At 49.0% G+C, this 20380-nt stretch overlaps 1 protein-coding gene across 8 annotated transcripts in view; it reads left to right on the top strand.

Annotated features, from left to right (window-relative positions):
• The window catches only part of ZNF746 (zinc finger protein 746), a 78714-nt gene extending 59040 nt beyond the window's left edge, over window positions 1-19674 (top strand). For 4 of the 8 annotated variants that reach the window (XM_061415061.1, XM_061415063.1, XM_061415062.1 and 1 more), the window contains 6 exons: window positions 562-861; window positions 947-1067; window positions 2596-2709; window positions 14285-14476; window positions 15262-15387; window positions 16787-19674. In XM_061415061.1, the coding sequence (XP_061271045.1) occupies window positions 577-861; window positions 947-1067; window positions 2596-2709; window positions 14285-14476; window positions 15262-15387; window positions 16787-17841 (1893 nt within the window). In that variant the 5' untranslated portion in view covers window positions 562-576 and the 3' untranslated portion in view covers window positions 17842-19674. The remainder of the gene's footprint in view (window positions 1-561; window positions 862-946; window positions 1068-2595; window positions 2710-14284; window positions 14477-15261; window positions 15388-16786) is intronic. The other 4 variants (XM_061415065.1, XM_061415059.1, XM_061415060.1 and 1 more) reach the window with 4 other exon arrangements.
• Window positions 19675-20380: the final 706 nt, after the last annotated feature.

The following is a 20380-nucleotide window of genomic DNA, read 5'->3' as shown; positions in this document are numbered from 1 at the left end:
ATGTTTATTAAAGAGACACGAGATGCTTTTTTAAAAAGAGCAGTTGAGCAACGCTCGTGTTTGTGTTGTTTCAGTGAACCAGCTGTTTTTTTTTTTTTTGCTAGGTCATCGTCAGTAGACAGATCCTGTGCGGTTATGATGGGAGGTGCTGGCTAGGCGCTAATAAACCTGCAGTTTACTATTTCTCCACTAAAACATACCAGCAGCTTGCAGTCACTATTTATCTAACACAATTGCACCGAGCGCCTACCATGGGCCCCGTGTGCTGTGAGCAGATACAGCATTGCCTTCAGAGGCAGAGGCGGGAGGTAACTTAACTGTACAGGGTGCTGACTGCCGTGACTGGGGTCTCCATAGGTGGGCTGCAGAGGCCTGGAGGGAGGGTACCCACCCAGAGGAGCTGACCCCCCAGGCGGAGGTCCGGCCTGAACACCACCCCCATCCCGCCATGCGCACTGCTCCCCCCTCCCAGCACAGCTCCCTGACGCCTTGGGGAGAGGGGGCTCCTGGAACACAGCAGATGGAATGACTGATGCTGGTCTCCTCTCTTGTTTCTGAAAGATTTCTCCCTGGACAATGGCAGCCACGATTCAGGCCATGGAGAGGAAGATTGAATCGCAGGCTGCCCGCTTGCTTTCCCTAGAAGGCCGAACGGGCATGGCCGAGAAGAAGCTGGCCGACTGCGAGAAGACAGCCGTGGAGTTCGGGAACCAGCTGGAGGGCAAGTGGGCCGTGCTGGGGACCCTGCTGCAGGAGTACGGGCTGCTGCAGAGGCGGCTGGAGAACGTGGAAAACCTGCTGAGGAACAGAAACTTCTGGATCCTGCGGCTGCCCCCGGGCAGCAAGGGCGAGGCCCCCAAGGTAAGCCCTGGGCACCGGGGGTGGGACAGCCCACGGCCCTTGCCCGTTGGCGTGTGGGTGAGCCTGCGTGACCCTGTGGTTCCAGGTGCCCTTTGATGACGTGGCCGTGTATTTCTCTGAGCAGGAGTGGGGCAAGCTGGACGAGTGGCAGAAGGAGCTGTACAAGCACGTGATGAGGGGCAACTATGAGACGCTGGTCTCCCTGGGTAAGGCATGCGATTCATTTCCTGGTTAAATGTGATTTAAGGAGGTCTCAGGGCTTCCCTAGTAGCTCAGCTGGTAAAGAATCCGCCTGCAACGCAGGAGACCCCAGTTCGATTCGTGGGTCAGGAAGATGCCCTGGAGAAGGGCTTGGCTACCCACTCCAGTATTCCTGAGCTTCCTTGACAGTAAAGAATCCACCTGCAATGTGGGAGACCTGGGTTCGATCCCTGGGTTTAGGAAGATCCCCTGGAGGAGGGCATGGCCACCCACTCCAGTATTCCTGCCTAGAGAATCCCCTTGGGCAGAGGAGCCTGGCGGGCTGCAGTCCATGGGGTCGCGAAGAGTCGGACACAACTGAGCGACTAAGCACAGACAGCACGGGGAGATCTCAACCTCTTTCTTGCTGCTGGTGGTTTTTTATCGCAAGGACACGTAAATCACTGGGACCCTTGACCATGGACAGTTATCTCCCTCCTCTTACTGAAGTTGAGCCCAGGGTGACTGAGTCAAAGGCTGTCTTCTGCCCAGTGAAGTTCACGGATTGCCAAACCGAGAGGCATAGCGACCCCTCTCCTAACCAGGCCCAGAGCACAGCCGTTTCTGTCTCTTGCTGAGTCCTGGAGCGGAGGAGGCTCCTCCAATTCTCAGATCTTGTACAATCAGTCCACATTTGAGGAGTGCTTTTGCTCTCGCCTTCTCTTACTGAGACATGAGGCCTTGACCGAGGAGAGTATGGGCAGACCAGGCTTCTCGCAGCCAGTGCTGCCCTCTTACCTGGCGGCTTCCCTGACCCTGGGCCTGCTGCCGCTACCCTCATGCAATACCCCCCAAGAAGGCCTGGACTGTTTCTTCTGGACTTACTACCTCTTCAGATGATGTCTGTGTGATCGCAGGTCTGAAGGCAACAAGGCGTGCTTATGAGGTGGGAGCAGGTGAGGTTATATTCCGGTTTGCAGGAATGCACTGCTTCTTAGGGGCTTCCCTGGTGGCTCCGTGGTAGAGAACCCACCTGCCAGTGTAGGAGATGCAGTTGATCCCTGTGTTGGGAAGATCCCCTAGAGAAAGAAATGGTAACCCACTCCAGTATTCTTGCTGGGAGAATCTTATGGACAGAGAGGAGCCTGGAGGGCTACAGTCCACTGGGTCGCAAAGAGTTAGACACGGCTGAGCGACTAAACAACAACTGCTTCTTAACCCAGAGACCCTGTGTCAACGTGTCTTATGCTCAGCACTGCATCTTGGGCCAGATGAGGCTTTGTTTTGGGGACCATCCTGGGCCTTGTAGGACGGCCATCAGCCTCTTGCCAGCGGATGCCAGCGGCACCTCTGCCCTGTCCCCAGTCTCGACAACCAAAAACATCTCCGACTCTGACCATTTTCCCCCTGGGAGACAGACTCACCTGTGCTTGAGAATCACTGCCCTTTACCAATCGAGAGGTGTGGTTTCTAGGCCATCTTGGTTTCCCGGGCTGCCTATCCCCACCTCTTAAGTGGAACGTGGCCAAAGCTAACCCTTCTGTTCTTCTTCAGACTACGCCATCTCCAAGCCCGAGGTCCTCTCTCAGATTGAACAGGGGAAGGAGCCGTGCAGCTGGCGTCGTGCTGGCCCCAAGGTTCCAGATGTTCCCGTGGACCCGAGTCCAGGTGAGGGGTGGGGATGGCCGGAGAGACAGCAGGGGGTCGGATGGACCCAGGGGAGGACATGGCCAGGGCGGGCGTGACCTTCTTTCCAGGGACAGCTAAGGAAAAACAGCAATGCTTTAAACACGAGTTTTCTTATGACCTTTAGCCGTTCAGCTTCCCAGCATGGAAACAGGTAGCAAACCTAGTTTTTAGGAAAGAGATGGTGTCTGTGGCTCAGAATTAGGGGAAGAGGGAGCAGGAAGCAGACAGGAAGGTAGAAGGTCATGAGGACAGGATTTAGTTCATTCATAGCTTTTCAAAGAGTCAGCCTTGCCTCCACCCGAGAACCAGATTTCACTGAAACCCATTAGCAATCACAGAACATTGACCCGTTAGTCACGTTTCAGTCTGACCAGAGCCACCGATTTATTTCAGGTGAATCTGGATACCCGACACCACATTCTCAGGTTTTCCTGGGCCAGTCAGCACCTTTGAAAGTTAAGAGAAGGACAGGTGGACACACGAGAAAAGCCAAACGGGTGAAGGGAAGACCTTGCTGGGCCGGGGGTCTGTGACAGTCTGTCCGTAAGCAGGGGGCAGCCCCTGCAGCCTCAAGCCAGCCTCCTCCCAAGACCTCTTGTCTGTCTGCACCACCTGCCTGGGGCTTTCCTTCTTGTCTGAACACCTGTCTTAGTAAACAGTCTTCTGTGTTTAATTTGTGATTTATGAAATGTGTCTCCATGTGTGCCGTTATCACCACAGTTGGATTTGCCATTTCCCAGGGGCAGGCTGTGCCCAGAAAGCATTCACCCGTCTAGGTCAACAAACATGTTTTTTTTTGAGAGTCTCCCGGGTGCCAGGGACTGTGCTAAAAGCAAGACCTTGACGAAGAGCAGAGTGCTGCCTGGATGGGGAAGACAGTTAGGACACATGGGCAGCCAGCCGCTTGCCAGGGTGGGAGGCTCCCCGTAGGTCTGTTTTATTGCACTGACAACATCTGTGGGGAGGCCTCCCTGGCTTCTCCAGCACGCTAAGAGAGTGAAATAGGGGCCTGGAAATGCGGTGGATTCTGGCGAGACCCTCCCCCTTGCCCCCTCCGGGCACTCACATTCCCCTCTCTTGGCCTTGAGCTCCTCTGCGGGAACCCCTGCCAGGTGGCCCCCCATCCCCTCCCAGCCTGGTCCCTGGCTCGCCCTCCCCAGCTCAGGGCTTGGTGCAGCCCCTTGACAGACCTCCTCTCCACTTTTCTGCAACCCTGAAGTCCTCCCACGGTAGTGCTCTGTGGAACTCAGTCCCCAGCAAGCCCACCCCCCACCCCCGACCCCACATCCTCAGGCTCTGCCCCAAGAGTCCCGCCTGCTCCCCTCCCCTCCCCTCCCCTCCCCTGGGCACCAGGGGTGCTTCTCCTGGTTTTCCTCCTGCCTGTCCTTTGCTATTTCCAGCCCCCCAACCTTTTCTGACCTTTCGTGGTTGGGGTGCCCTCAGTGTGCCCTCCCACACCCACACCCAGTCATCCTGGCGGGTGCTCTCACTGGGACCTCTCCCCTGAACTCTGTGGGGTCCATGTCCCCATGGACAGGTTACGGACGTCCTGTTTGAAACACGTGCCTCGCCAAGCTCCTCGTCCGCCATCAAAACCCACTCCTCCCAGGCAGTAGGCAGCCTCCATCCTCCGCTGCAGCCCCAAACCCATGGTCGTCTCTGACCCTTATCCGCACCCGTCCGTCCCATCAGGGAAACCCTGCTAGCACTGCCTGCAGACTCTCAGGTCCCTGGTCTCCTGCGTGGCCTCATGGCAGGCACCTCCTGCCCGTCTCCCTGACCCTCTAGGGTCTGCTCTCCCGCGTTACAGCAGACAGCCCTGCTGGCTTTGCACCGACTCACACCGTTGGGCTCGTCCCCCTGGCGCTCCACTCCCTGTCCCAGCCTCCCTGCTGTTCTCCCAGAGCACTACACTGGGCCAGCCTCTGAGCCTTTGCTCCTGGTCCTACCTTCTGCCAGGCGTGCTCTGCAGATACTGTTTTATATTCACAGATTTTATGTGGACAAAGATATTATTAAGTATGTAGAAATAAAATGTATTTCGTATTTATAGAAGATACATGTTTCATATTTATAGATTTGCTTGTCTGGTAACCACCCCCACCTTCGTTAGGATATAAATCTCAAGAGGATAAGAACCTCTATTGATTTTGTTCATATAATCTGGGCTCCTAGAATACTGCACAGAGTGTATATATATATAGCACAGAGTAGGAGTTTAATATTTGTTGAACGTGTGCCGTGTTTCATCATTTGTATGTATGTGTGAAAAAATATATTTCTGATGTAATCTAAATTCCTTTTCAGCTCTCTCAGTCTCATTCCTCCCCAGGGTAACCAGTTGTCCAAAAGTCGATGTCTGTCCTCTCTATCCACATTTTAAAACTTCTATTATGTACATATGTAGCCATAAACAATACAGAATATGGTTCTGTGTGTCTTGAAAACATCACATAAATATCATACTGTCTATGAGTACTCTGTATTTCATACTTATCTCTATTGATGCATATAAATCAAGTGCATTCATTTAAAATGGATGCTCAGTATTCCAAAAGCAACTATATCTCAATTTATTATCCATCCCTCTGTTGAGTTGTGCATAAGTGGTTTCTAATTTCTCGCCGTCACAAGTGGTAGTCGAGTGGACATTCAAAGGCGCCTCTCCGTGTCCAGGTGCTGGTGTTCCTCTAGGGAACAGACCAGGAAGGGCATGCCAGCCTGCACCTGCCTTTGCCCTTGACCACAGATCACCCACCCTGGGCATCTGTGCTCCCCAGCCCTTACGGGTGGTGCCTGTCTTCTTAATTCCTTGCCCAGTTTTCAGAGTTAGATGTTTGCCAGTCTGATGGAAATGAAATGGTATCTTGTTTTAATTTGCATTTCCCCAGTTGTGAGTGGAGCTGAGCACCTTCTTCAGATTGTTATTTGGTTTCTTCTCCAGTGAATTATCTTTTTCTGTTTTTCTGCTGTTTTCATTATCTTACTGATTCAGGACCTCTATGTAGTTTGGGATATGAACCCTTTATCTGTTATTTACATTACAGATTATCTTCTCCCAGGCTGTGGCAGGTCTTTTAACTTTGTAGTCCTTGGGTAGAAGTTTTAATTTTTGGCGGAGTCGTTAACACCAGTCTTTGCCTTTACGATCTGTGCTTTTTCTGCCTTAAAATATCCTTTCCTGCCTCCCTCTAGTTTTGCTTTTCACATTAAAGCCTTTAATCCGACTAGAATTCGTATTTGTGTAGATTGCAAGGGAGAATTCTTTCAAAGTTTCCCCACAAGACATCTGACCTTCCAGCAGAGTTCAGTGGATGTTCTTCCTTTTCTCCGTGTGTAATGTCCGTCGCATCATGAACCAGATTTCGGTACACGCGTGCACCGTTTCTCTGTCTTCACTCATTTCTTCTGTCTCTGTCTCTGTACCAATCCTCACTGTTGTTAGTTTCATAATAAGCCTTGAAATCTAGGAGACTACACATTCCCTACTTGTTTTTCTAAACTTTTCTTGGCTATTCCTGGACCTTTGTTCTTCTATATGGATTTCAGAACCTTTACGTCAGGTTCTCAGAAATCCTCTTGGAATTTTGACTGGAATTGCATTTCCTTTGTAATTTCACGTCTGGAGAACTCCTGTCATTGCAATATGGAGCCCCCTTATCCACAGGAAGACTCGTTTATTGTCGCTTTCTGCGTGTGCCTGAATAAGGCTTTAACGCTTTTCTCCTGCTCGTTGTTTCTATTGTGGATGAGATTTTTAAATTAATTACACGTTTTAAATAGTTGTTGCAGGTGTGCAGTTATGCCACTGACTCTGTTTAGTGAAAGAAAACATTTTCTCAACCTCTCATTACGTCTAATGACTTGTCAATTTAGATTCCCAGGTTTTTTTTTTACATAGACAGTTGGGCCGTCCCTGGACAGCACAAAAGTTACCTCTTCTTTTGAAATTTTCTTAACTTTATTTTTCTGGTTTCGCAGTGGGTATAGGACATGGTTAAATATTAGTAGCAGCCGCGATAGCTGGCGTCCTTGTCTGTGGAGTTTCAGCATTTAGGGTGATTTTTTTGCCATAGACTTTTTGTTTTTTAATTGGGGGATAATTGCTTTACAATATTGTATTGGTTTCTGCCATACATCAACATGAATCAGCCACAAGCATATATATGTCCCCTCCCTCCTAAACCCTGCTCCCACCTCCCTCCCCACCCCAGCCCTCGAGGTGGTCACAGAGGACTGGGTTGAGCTCCCTGTGTCATGCAGCGAATCCCCACTTGCTGCCTATTTTACATGCGGTCATGGATCTGTCTCCATGCTCCTGTCTGTGTGCCCCGCCCTCTCCTTCCCCCACTGTGGCCACAGGTCTGTTCTTTACGTCTGCGTTTCCATCGCTGCCCTGCAAATAGGTTCATCAGCACCATCTTTCTGGACTCCATATGCATGTGTTAATATACAGTATTTGTCTTTCTCTTTCTGATTCACTCTGTATAATAGGCTCTAGGTTCATCCACCTCATTAGCACTGAACATCGCTCATTACTAGAGAAATGCAAATCAAAAGTACAATGAGGTATCACCTTGCACGGGTCAGGATGGCCATCATTAAAAAATCTGCCATAGACTTTTGAAGATAACTATTAGTTTAAAGATGTTTCCTTCCACTTCTGGCTATGGTTTTTAATCCTGAACAAATTCGTCATGTTATACCAAATGCTTCTTTTTTAAATATTGTTTTATTTCTTTCATACATTGTTACTGTGTATTGTATAACATAAAAAATACATACAGAATAAATATACATAACATAAACAAAATACATAAAGTTGAGAGAACAATTAGTCAACACCCCCCATATTCCCAACCTCCAACATAAGAAATAGATCATAACCAGAACCTTCTAACCTTCTAGAACCCATTGTCCCTTCCAGACCCCACACCCTCCCTTACTCTTCACAGATAAACAGAAATGCAGACCTCTGAGATCAGTCCCTTGCTTTTCTTTGCCTTTTTATTACCTGTGTATATATTCCTAAGTAACATTGTTTAACCAGTTTTGAACTTTCTATGAATGAGATCATACTATATATATTTTTTTTTTTCTTTAACTCGCTTTTTTCGTTTGACTTTATGTTTTTGAGAGCCATCCACGTTGATGTAGTATAGCTGTAGTTCATTCCTTTTCATGATTTTCACCCCTTTATAGTTTGTATTTTTGAATGTAACACAGGATGTTTTTCCCTTCTGCTGGTGATGGGTGTTTGTGCTGTTTCTAACTGTTTTGCTTTCAGGAACAATGCTGTGGTGGAAAGTCTTACGCACGTGTAAGAGTTTCTCAAGGTGGAGGCCGGGCAGCAGAACTGCTGGGTCATAGGAAAGCGCACACGTGGCTCTTCCCGGTAGCGTCTCGGTGTGCTCTCCAGCAGTAGCGCACCCTGTCCTCAGCCCTAGAAATGCTGTCTATTTTTATTTCTGCCCATCTGGTGGCAGTGAAATGGTTTAAAATTTATAGTTTCAAATGTGTCTTTTCCTAATCAATGAACATTATATCCTCTGTTTATGGGCCACTTATCTTTCTCTTTTGTAAAATGCCTGCTTATGCCTTCTGTATACTTTTTTTTTTGGGGGGGCGGGGCCCGTGAAAAGAAAAGAAAAGGGGCCTGTTTTCCTCTCGAGGTGAAAACAGCCTTGGAACTGGCAGGTGCACGGCCCCAAGCAGCTGCTTGCTCCTCGCAAGCTGAAGCTTCTTACCGCCTTCTGTATACTTTTGTTTTCCCCTTCTGTATTGACTTGTAAGAGTTCTTTACTGTTCTAAATATTAATTCTTTCCCTATATATATATGAAAGTGAAAGTGAAGTCGCTCAGTCATGTACGACTCTTTGCCATCCCATGGACTGTAGTCTACCGGGCTTCTCTGTCCATGGGATTTTCCAGGCAAGAGTACTGGAGTGGGTTGCCATTTCCTTCTCCAGGGGATCTTCCTGACCCACAGATCGAACCCAGGTCTCCTGCACTGCAGGCAGACGCTTTACCCTCTGAGCCACCCACATATATATTTTCTCCATTTACGGTAGATTTTAAAGAACAGATGCTTTTTATTTTAACATACCTGGACTTTCTAATTTTTTACCTTTACGGTTTGTCCTTTTTATATCTTAATTAAGGAATTTTCCCCTACCTCAAGGTCATGATACACCATCTTATTTTTCTTCTAAAATGTTGCCTTTTATGGTCAAGTTCTTAATCCATCCGGAACAAACTTTTATGGCCATGGGAGGTTGGAATGCTGGTACTTTTTTACTGGCACTCTGGGCTTCCTTTCCTTTGTCCTTTAAGGTAAACGTCCTAATTGCCTTACCAAATTCCATAAAAAATCCAGTTGGGATTGTGGTTGGAATTGCACGCATTCTGTTAATCATTTTGGAGAGAACTGACCTTTTTACTATATTAAGGGTTTTATTTGTGAAGATCGTTAAGTCCCTCCGTGCAGCTCATCTGTAATGTCTCAGTGAAGTTTTATAACATTTTTTTGTTATATCTTATATTCCTCCATTCTTTGCATGTTTTGAATCACTGTTGTCATGGTGCCTTTTTTTTAAGGTGCATTTTCTGTTTGTTGCTGCTGTGTGCTGGGGTCATTGGGACAGGGAGCACCCTTTCCCAGTGCTTTTTCTTCTGGGACAGGGCTCGGTTATGTAACATCCCACCGTCTCCCACACAGTTAGGCATCCCACCAGGGACGCACCTTGTCAGGGAGTTTGGGAGCAAGGCTTGGACATGCACAGTCCCTGCCCACCCTTCTTCCCTTGGGCAGCTGGCCGCCCCCAGGGATGTGCTGCTGTACTGGGGAAAGCCTCCTTCACCATGGTCCAGTGGGTGACTTCCTGATCCAGGGTCAGTACTGAGGACCCCTCTTGCCACAGATAAAAGCTGCATCCCTGTTTATCAGTTATAAGAAGAGTTTATCCTCACCAGCCTTCCTCTTGGGTTTTAGTTCTCTGATTGTTAAGATCCATGACAGGGAAGAAAAATGGTGATTGCTATGCTCCCTTAAACCCTAGGAGTAAACGAAAATGCAGTTGTCTTTTATTTATTGATATTTCTAAGAACTTTGCTAAAATTCTCATTAGTCCTAATAACTTTTATAATAATTGTCTGATGATTCTCAGGTTTTCTAAAAAGATCATCATATCCCCTATGAGTAATATGAATTTTTTGTTTGTTTTCAAATCTTTTAGTTTTCTCTTGTGTGCTAGCTGAGAGCTCGCAGAAAATTCTTATACAGAAGTGATGACAACAGGTGTCCAATTGGTTCATGATGTTAAAGAAGATGCTTTTTAACTTTTCACACTGAGTCTAATATTTGTTAAAGGTTTTGTTGATCAGTGTCATTTATCAGGCTAAAAGAGTTTTCTCTATTTCTGGTTGACTAGATATTTCTAACAAGAACAGCTGAACCTTAGTCGTCTCTTTATCCAGCTTTGACTCATTTATCAGATCTCAATAGAATCATAAATTCCTAAGAAAACCTTCAGATCCTCATGTAGTTTAATGGCCAAGTCAAGCACTCATTATACTCTGTACTCTTTCATAACACTCAACATGAATAAAATAGAATGATTAATTTGGAAAAAAAAAAAAAAGAATAGCTGTGAATTTTTATGGAATGCTGTTTTGGTATCTATTGAGATGATTATAGGCTTCCCTAGTGGCTCAGATGGTAAAGAATCTGCCTGCAATGTGGGAGACCTGGGTTTGATCCCTGGGTTGGGAAGATCCCTTGGAGAAGGGAACGGCTACCCACTCCAGTACTCTTGCCTGGAGAATTCCATGGACAGAAGAGCCTGACAGGCTACAATCCATGGGGTCGCAAAGAGAGACAATTATATGATTCTTCTTCTTAAACCTCCTCATAATGGTAAATTATGTTATTTTTCTAATGTTGAACCACGCTTGCAACCTTGGGGAAAAGTCTAAGTTACTCATGATCCTCTATAAACAGTGCTAGACTTAATATGCTAAGTATTTTGTTTAGAATTTTGGAATCTTTCTTCATGAGTGAGCCTGGCCTATACTTTTCCTTTCTTAGACTGGCTTTGTCTGGTTTTGATATTAAAGATAAAAGTTATGATGCATTCCTTCTTTTTTTAATTTGGTCATAGACTTTCTGTAATATTGGAATTATCTATTCTTTGAATGTTTTTCTTTCTAGGGAAGATTTTTATCTACTGATTTAAGTTCTTTAATAGTTATAGGACCTTCTATTATTTTTAATTAGTTTGGAAGTTATGTATTGTTTCTATTCTTTTAGAAGTAATCTGGAGATGTTTATCTTCTAAAATACACACTTGTTATTTGTGTGTGTGTGTGTGTGTGTGTGGATCTGGTGATGATAAAAACTCTCAGTTGTGTAGGTTTGTATATGTGTTTATATGTGCCTGAAAATGTCCTTCCTCCATTTCTACATTTGAAGGACGTAATTCTAGTTTGATTGTTAGCTTCTTTTAGCCCTTTGAAGATAATTTGCTAGCCAGTATTCTTGTGGGAAATCTTTTTTCCCCTGCCTTTTAGATATTGGTCTTGGTCATCTGCAGTTTCACTACAGTGTATCAAGGTGTGGATTTCTCTTTCTTTATCCTGCTCCAATCACTGATGTTTTTCAACGAGTTGGGAGTTTTGCAGCACTGTCTTTGTGAATACTACCTGGCCCCATTTCCTCTGCTCTCCTATTCTGGAATGGTTCACATCAGTTCATAACTTTGACCTTCTCTTCACATCTTCCTCTCCGTCCCTTCACTGAGCTCTGAAACATCTCTTCTGATCTTTTCTTCTAGTTGGTTCACCTCGCTGTAGCCGGTCGTTTCCATTCTGTTGTTTAACCTCCAGGTTGGGTTTCTAAATCTCAATTATTTTATGTTACCACTGTTTTGTCCATCTCTTATTCATTATGCTCTCACTCTATTTATTTCTGTGAGTGTATTAAACTTCAGATTCTGTGTATGAGGTTTTCCATATCCAGTTTTTGCAGTTCGTATTCTGCAGCTGATGATTTCTGATGGACTGAGGTGACTAGTTTTCCTGTTGAGGTGGTGGTTTATATTTGGGAGTTCTTTAATGCCTGAGAGCTATTTAAAATCTTGTCCTGAGAATCTCTCTCTGCCTTAGCTTGTCATCAGGTCACTACAGTGTTGGCCTCGAGGTTTTGGGGCCATGCTGTTTTGTGAGGCCCAGCACCAGAAACCCTTGAGCACCCACCTGGGCTGTGTCAACTCCCGGGGAGGCTGTTCTTCCCATTCAGCCAAGACCAAAGGCCAGAATGGGCAGTCTCCTTCCACGGGACAGGCTTTCACCTTTAAGTTTAGTGCACTGGGAATGTTGCCTTTGGGCCCAGGTTTATGTGTGTGGTGGTGGTGAGGGGTCTCCAGCCCAACCTCCCACCCTGCTTGAGCCCCAGGCTTCTCACAGGTGGGCCCAGTCCATCACAGCCCAGCAGTAGAGCGGGAAACGCCTGGCAATTTACCATGGTTGACCTATGCTTTCTTAGAGGTCATCCATGGTTAAAAACTTTGGGGGTTTTACGCTTTACCCATCATTTTTTATATTCCACACTGAGAAGAGTTCCTCTGCACAGCTAACCAGTCAGACAGAAACATTAGAAGTGAATGTTGCCTCTGTGTCCGTTGAAATGACTGTATGGTTTTCTCCATTAATCTGTTTGTGAGTTGTGTTACTGCATTTTCCAGGAGTAGCTTCTTCTTGAGTTCTCAGGATAAATCTGGTTTGTTCTTAATGTATTGTCTGTTTTCTTTTTTAAAAACATATCACTGGACTTAATTTGTAATTTTTCATTTAGGATCTTTGTGTATCTGTTCATAAATAATCATTTTATAAATTGTTTCTCTAGTTCATGCAATGAAAATTATACCAGCCTCATAAAATGAGTTGAAAGTGATTTTCCCTTAGCATTTTGAAGATATTATCTTCTTACAGAAGATATTATCTTGCTGACAGAAATCTGCTTTCAATCTGAATGTCATTCTTTTATCTTTGGTATCCTTTAAAATTTTCTCTTTGACTTTGCTCTTATTCCATTTCACACAAGTACTGTCTAGGTTTGTATTCTTTCTTACTCCCTACTTAGAAATTGGTGTGTTCCTTCAAACCATGGGCTCACCATACCTTCAGTTTTGGAAAATTATCAGCCATTATTTCTTTCTACCCGTTGCCATGTATCCATTTCTCATTCCCTCCTAGATTTCTACCAGCTTATGTTGGAACTTCTCGTTGAATCCTTTGTGTCTCAGCTTCTCTTTTATATTTTCATTTCTTTATCTCTCAGTGTTGTGCTCTGGACTGTTTCCCCAGTTCCGTCTTCTGAGTCACTAAGTTTCTCTGCAGCTATGTTCATTCTGTTGTTAAGCCAGCCATTGACTTTTTCATACCCGTGACTGCTTCTGTCATTTCTAGAATGTCTGCATGGTTCTCTTTCAAATCTGCCTTTTTAAAAATAATTTTCTGTCCTTGCCTTAGAGAGTCTCCCTTCATTTCTTTGACTGTTTTAAACATACATATGCTATTGTATCCTTCTAGCTATTCTTTTTTTCCTGTAGTCTGTGGGAGTGAGTTCTGCTCTGGCTCTCATGCCAGTTGGCTCCACTTCTGGTTTGTAGGTTTAGCCTTTTAGTAGGGGCCCTGTAAGGCTTGCCTTGTGGGGATGCCCTAATGGGCAGGTTTGCATTTGCCTTGGTTTGGGTGTCTCTTGGGTTGCCATGGTTTTCAGTCAACTTTTCTGTGAATTTCTCAACTTAAGGCTTCTGCACCATATGGGTCGTATGAAGTTACTTTCTAATTTCTTTTAATTTCTTCTGGATGGCTTCCCTACCCATGGCCCTGGACAAGAGGCAGCTTCCTCATAGCTTGCCTTTCCTCATGGATGGTCTTAGTCCCCATCTCCCCGACGGGACAGAGCCCCCTGGCTGGATGCTGCAGGCAGCTCAGCCCTGCTGCCTGCTCACTTGGACGTCACAGCCCAGCCCCTAAGACCTGCATCCTGATGATGCAGGCAGCTCAGCCCTGCTGCCTGCTCACTTGGACATCACAGCCCAGCCCCTAAGACCTGCATCCTGTTTCAGCAGCTCTAGTTGGCTCCTCACCCAAACTCTTCATTTGACTCTGTGTTCCTCCTTTGACTCTTATATACCTGGACTCTTTCTCTTGTGCTTGCGTAAGTACATGTGTATGGGTAAGACTGTGGGGGCAGGGGGTAGATTTTATGTGTTTAATGAGAACAGGACCTCCCTAGGGCAATTCAGCCTTGCTCATGGACCAGAGATCCAGCTCTGAGCGTGTGTTCTGTCTTCCTACCTGACCCATGTGCTCCATACCATGTGACCTCGTGCTTTGCCTGGAAGGCCCCTCAGTTCCTCTTTGAGCTCTTGCCTTCCCTTCCCACCAGGCTCTTTGACCTTTGCAAGGCCCTGTGTGCCTTGCCTTGGCTGGAAGTGTGTCTACCCCAGGGCCGCTGATGCTGTCCCTCACGCATTCTCTATTTTCTCAGGCTCTGGGCCCCCTGTTCCTGCCCCTGACCTCTTAATGCAGATCAAGCAAGAAGGTGAGCTCCAGCTCCAGGAGCAGCAGGCTCTGGGTGTGGAGGCATGGGCAGCCGGACAGCCAGATATTGGGGAGGAGCCGTGGGGCCTCAGCCAGCTCGACTCTGGAGCAGGAGATGTCTCTACCGACGCTGCCTCTGGTGAGTGGCTGAGGCTGCGAGCAGACAACAGGAACCAGATGTAGAGACTGAGGGCAAGGCCTGGGAGGAGGAGTTCCTGGAAGCATTGTGGCGGGACTGCGGGCTCTGGAACATCTAGCCTGACTAGTTTAGGTTTCCCACCTCGTGGCAGGGGTTGCTCCAAATGACATCTTTCGAGTCCCTCTTGTCTCTGAGATGCTCTTGTCCTGGTATTTCTCTGCTTCACTCTCACCAGCCACACCCCTGTTCTTCTTGCCCTAGCACTGAGCATTTAAATCACCAGCTGCCTCCTAAGAGGCGCTGTATGGAGGTAGAAAACAAACTTAGGGTTACCAAGGGGGTAAGGACGGGGAGGTGGGATGAACTGGGAGTTTGGGAATGACATGTATACACTATGTATAATAGACGACTAATGAGAACGTACTGTGCAGCACAGGGAATTCTACTCAGTGATCTGTGGTGACCTAAATGGGAAGGAAATCCGAAAAAGACAGAATATGTGTACACGTATAACTGACTCACTGCTAACACAGCAGAAACTAACACAACATGGTAAAGTAACTGTACTTCAAAAAAAGAGAAAAAAAGGGGGGGGAGGGGGCTGTATGACAAGAGTCAGCCACATCTGCGTTTCCTGGTGCCTCAGAGAAGAGGGCAAAAACTGGTTCAGGAGAGGTGGGGCCATGATGCTTGGGCGGGAAAGCTGCCGCTGGTGGGGTCCCCGGGCGCCTGCCTCCCCGCACTTTCCCTGACCCACCCGCTCGCCCGCTCTCTCTTCACTGCAGGTGTCCACGCCAACTTCTCAACCACTATCCCGCCCACCTCCTGGCAGGCCGACCTCCCTCCCCACCACCCCTCCTCCGCCTGCTCGGACGGGACGCTGAAACTCAGCACAGCCGCCTCCACAGAAGGTACGGGGTATGGCGGGAGGACTGGAAGAGGGAGGAAAGGAAGTGCTCATGGGGACCGGAAGTGCTCGCGTCTGCTTCTGAGGCACCAGACCCGCCAGCCGGGAGGCATTTAGGGGCCAGTGATGCGAGAACGCTGTGCAGTCTGGCCTTCTCTCCTTCCACATTGTTAGACTTGAACAGCCTTTCTTGAGAATGTCCATGTTTCCCACAGTTCCTTTCTTGTGTTATTAACCAGTCAGTCCTGACAGGCTGATCCCGTGAGAGAATATATACCTCTTGCCCAGACTCAGCAATCCTGGCCCCTCTCTGACCTGGAAAAGCCAAACCCAACCGGAACCAATTCTTAGGTATTAGCACTACCAAAGACAGAGGTCCACCAGCTCAAATTGGAAAGAACTGCCATCAGTTAAGTTCAGTCGCTCAGTCGTTTACAACTCTTTGCAACCCCATGGACTGCAGCACGCCAGGCTTCCCTGTCCCTCACCAACTCCCGGAGCTTACTCAAACTCATATCCATCCAGTCGGTGATGCCATCCAACCCTCTCATCCTCTGTCGTCCCCTTCTCCTCTTGCCTCCAATCCTTCCCAGCATCAGGGTCTTTTCAAATGAGTCTTTTCAAAAGAACTGCCATATTTATGTATTAATTTTCTGTTTTGAAAAACAATTCACTGTTACTTCAATAATTTCTGTCATATTTTAACACCCCCAAATTGTGCTAAAAGCCTAGATCTCTGATATAAAACTTGAAAGTGTGAAATTCAAGTACATTTAAGTAAAATCAAACATTACTATTTCATGAGTATTTTTATCATTAAATATATATCATTAAATGCAGCTAGCTGGCTGCATTTACTGAATGCTTGCTGCATGCAAAAACAGCATGCTCAGTGCTTTCACGTGTGCTGCCTGGTTTAATCTTCATGCAACCCTGTGGAAAAGGGTATTCACAGAGGAACTTGCCTGAAGTTGCAGCTGATCTGTGGGGAGCCAGGGTCCAGTCTCAGATGTGCCTGAGCCCAGCTCTGTGCATTGCCACCAGTGGTCTGAGTTCCTTCCTTGGAATAGCTTCATGATTAGCCTTACCAGCCAAAGTGAAAATGGGAAGTGATGGGGAGATGCAATGGTTCCTTACCTGTGGTGAAGGCTCTAGAACAAGGTGAGCAGATATGATGGTTGCTTTACCTGCAGAGAAAGTTCTGGAACACGATGTCCTCACCCACAGTTTGAGGCAGTTGCCTGACCACCTTGGGCACCTCTGCTGAACTAGATCCTGAGCCTTGGAGACTAGGGCTCAGAGTGGCCTTGGTGGGGCTGAATATCCAGAATAAAGTATCAGATCTTCCCTTTCTAAGCAGGAAGGGGGACAGAATGATACCTGGTCTTTTCTGTCTTTCTCAGCAGATGTAAAAATTGTGATAAAAACAGAAGTCCAAGAAGAAGAAGTGGTGGCCACACCAGTGCACCCTACTGACCTAGAAGCCCACGGGACACTGTTTGGACCAGGCCAGGCCACAAGGTTCTTCCCCAGTCCTGTCCAGGAAGGAGCCTGGGAGAGCCAGGGCAGCTCGTTCCCCAGCCAGGACCCCGTGCTGGGGCTGAGAGAGCCCGCCCGGCCCGAGCGTGACCTGGGGGATCCCACCCCCACAGTGACCCAGGACGAGACCTCTCCAGGGGACTGGCTCTTCGGGGGGGTCCGGTGGGGCTGGAATTTCAGGTGTAAGCCTCCTGCGGGCCTTAACCCGAGGACTGGGCCCGAGGGGCTGCCCTTCTCCTCCTCCGACAACGGAGAGGCCGTGCTGGACCCCGGCCAGGCCCCGAGACCCTTCAACGACCCCTGTAAATACCCCGGCCGGACCAAAGGCTTCGGCCACAAGCCGGGTCTGAAGAAGCACCCGGCAGCCCCCCCGGGGGGGCGGCCGTTCACATGTGCCACGTGCGGGAAGAGCTTCCAGCTGCAGGTCAGCCTGAGCGCACACCAGCGCAGCTGTGGGGGCCAGCCCGATGGGGTGCCCGGGGCGGCGGGCAGCGCACGGGACGGCAGCGGCCTGCGGTGTGGCGAGTGCGGCCGCTGCTTCACGCGGCCGGCCCACCTCATCCGGCACCGCATGCTGCACACAGGCGAGCGGCCCTTCCCCTGCACGGAGTGCGAGAAGCGCTTCACTGAGCGCTCCAAGCTCATCGACCACTACCGCACGCACACGGGCGTGCGGCCCTTCACCTGCACCGTGTGCGGCAAGAGCTTCATCCGCAAGGACCACCTCCGCAAGCACCAGCGTAACCACGCGGCGGGCGCCAAGCCGGCCCGGGGACAGCCCCTGCCGCCGCTGCCCGCCGTGCCCCCCGACCCCTTCAAGAGCCCCGCCGCCAAAGGACCCTTGGCCCCCACGGACCTCGTGACCGACTGGACTTGTGGCCTGAGTGTCCTGGGACCCACCGACGGTGGAGACCTCTGAGCCCTGCGCGGCCGCCCAGCCCTCGGGCCCCCGCAGGCCCGGGTGTTAAGAATCGCCTCTCCAGACGGCCGGGCGGTGTGCGCAAAGCCTCGAAGCCGGACGGATGGAGCCTGGAGGGGAAACCAGATTCCCATTTGCTGAACTGCTCACCGGAGCAGGAGAAACTCCCAGACGGCCCAGCTTCCACCTCTAAACAAAGTAGAATTCTCTGATTGTGAAACTGAGCAGCATAGAATCTTAAGTAATTTAATTACGAAACTTTTTTTTAATTCTTGGAAGACAAAGCTGGAAAATAGTAGTAGTACCAGTTTAAACTTTAACAGTGTACCTTTGGTTTCTGGATTGCGTGTGTGTTGTGGGCTGTGTCCTTATGGAGTCTTGACAGAGCTGCCGGGAGCTTGGCCGGCCGGGGATGCGGGCGAGGAGGCACTCTGACCTCCCTGGCCCCAGTGACCCCCGGGGGACGGGCCGGTTTCAGCGCGCACACAGCCCCAGGGGAGTGGAGATCCGGCTCTGCCCGGGGCCAGCAGGGCGCCATGGACGTCCAGCAGCAGCTCGGGCGCGAGGAGGACTGAGCCAGAGCGGGCCGGCGTCTCCCAGCACCTGTAAAGACCCCCCCTGCACAAGTGCCGGCCCTGCGGCAGGCACCTGCCGCCTCATGGCCCTGGGACGCATGTGACTCGGGGCCTCGTGATGGAGGGCTGTCTGAAGACACCGGTAGGGCTGCAGAGGTGAGGCGCGGGGTTGGGGGCGGCGGGAGCACAGCCAGCCACAGAGCCAGGCCTGCCCACCACCCCGCCACGGGGGATGCTGCCCTCTGCTCCAGCCCGATGCCCGCTTTTCTCCTCGTGCGGTGTCTTCTCTCTGTCCAAACGCTTCCACTCCGAATCTCATTTGATTGTTCCTGTGACCTAGTGAACCGCCCAGAGGAGCATCCTTTCCCATAAGAGAAGAGGCAGAAAGTTAACTCGGAGGAGGGACTCAGCTCAGCCTCGCACGCCCCCCTCTCCGTGTGCACAGTGAGTGCAGACAGCTGGCAAGAGCCTTGGGTCAGACGGGTCGGCACGAGGCTCATCCTCCTGGGCCGGCAGTCTGGGGTGGACAGCTTTTCACGCTGCCCTCTTAAAAGATTTGACCCCTAACTGCCCGAGCCCGAAGTGTCAGGCCTCACACTTCAGCTGAGCCGCGGCCTCTGTGACTGGTGGTTGCGCTTCCTTTCCCTCCCACCCCAGGGGCCAGGGCAGGGCTTGCTTGCCCCCTGGCTGGCATCTTAAAAGAAGGTGGAATCAGAAATGGGCTCAGGTTTCTTGATCCCACCCCAACGCTGTCCCTGCCACACGAGTATCCATTCCTGTTTTGTTGAGGCAGACGCTGGTTCTTTGACCCCGCCAGGATCTCGTTTCCCCGAGGACAGGGAGACCACGGCTCCTGTTCATTCAGCTCCCTTGTGTGTACTTTTATTAGGCAATAGACTAGTTAAGAAAATTGTTTCTATGTACTGTATATTTTGTACCTGTTTACACTTCTAATATTGATATAACTGATATTTTGGAAAAAACAAATGAAGAGGAGACATCCTGTTAAAAATAAAACCTAACCAGCACCAAGGTGGTTTGGTGGGTTCCATTCTTAAACCTGGTCTTTGGCGCTGGTGCCTCTCTGCACGCATCACCCGTGGTCAACTTCTGTACCCTCCTTCTGCTCAGGGTCGCTGGGCCCAGGGAGGCGACTGTTTCTGAGAGCTGGGATGGGAGAATCCAGAGAAGTTTGACTTTGTGGTGATAAAACTGATATCTGAGAGAAAACAAAGCCACATCCAGTCCCTTTGCTTCAGGATATAGTAATGGTTTTTGTCATTGAGTTTAATATAATATGATACCATGTACATGAAGACAGGAAGAAAAAAAAATTGCAGGATATCAAAAAAAAAAAAAAAAAAAGCCAAGCCAGATGTTTTCTCTTTGCGTCTTTTCTTGGCTGGGCAGAGGCGAGGATCCTGGGTGCCTGTAGTGGCCGTAACCCTGATCTTGGAGTGAAGTCTACCTGAGGGACTTGAGCCAGGCTGGCTGACACCCATATTCCCACCAACCAGAGTTGACAGTTGTTAGCAATCCTATCTCACGTTTTGGTTACACTCTCTTGTTTTGATCATTGTTTTTTGTTTAAGAAAACAAAAAGATTTAAAAAATCCACCCGTTTGTCACCGAGGGCATGGGAGGCAGAGAAGGAAGGGGAGTGGAAGTCATCTAGACCCATGGTAAGATGGCGGGAACAGGCCATGGCGTCTCTTTCCTTCTTAGCAGCTCTGACCTGTCTCCTGTGCTTCTGGCCCACCCTGGCCCCCACTGGCCATGTCCCAAGTGCTTGGAAGTCAACCGGGACACTTCTGGTGTCTGCCCAGCTCACGGTACCTCTCTTCCACCACCACGCCCTCACCCATCTTCACGGTGTCCTCATATCCCCTGACCTACACGCTGCATGCCTGTTACGCTACAACCCAATGGCTCATGAATGGACGACTCCTACATTCTGGCTTGGG

The sequence above is a fragment of the Bos javanicus genome, chromosome 4 (assembly GCF_032452875.1).
Source record: "Bos javanicus breed banteng chromosome 4, ARS-OSU_banteng_1.0, whole genome shotgun sequence".
Taxonomy (NCBI): Eukaryota; Metazoa; Chordata; class Mammalia; order Artiodactyla; family Bovidae; genus Bos; species Bos javanicus.
This window is presented reverse-complemented; position numbering and strand designations above follow the sequence as displayed.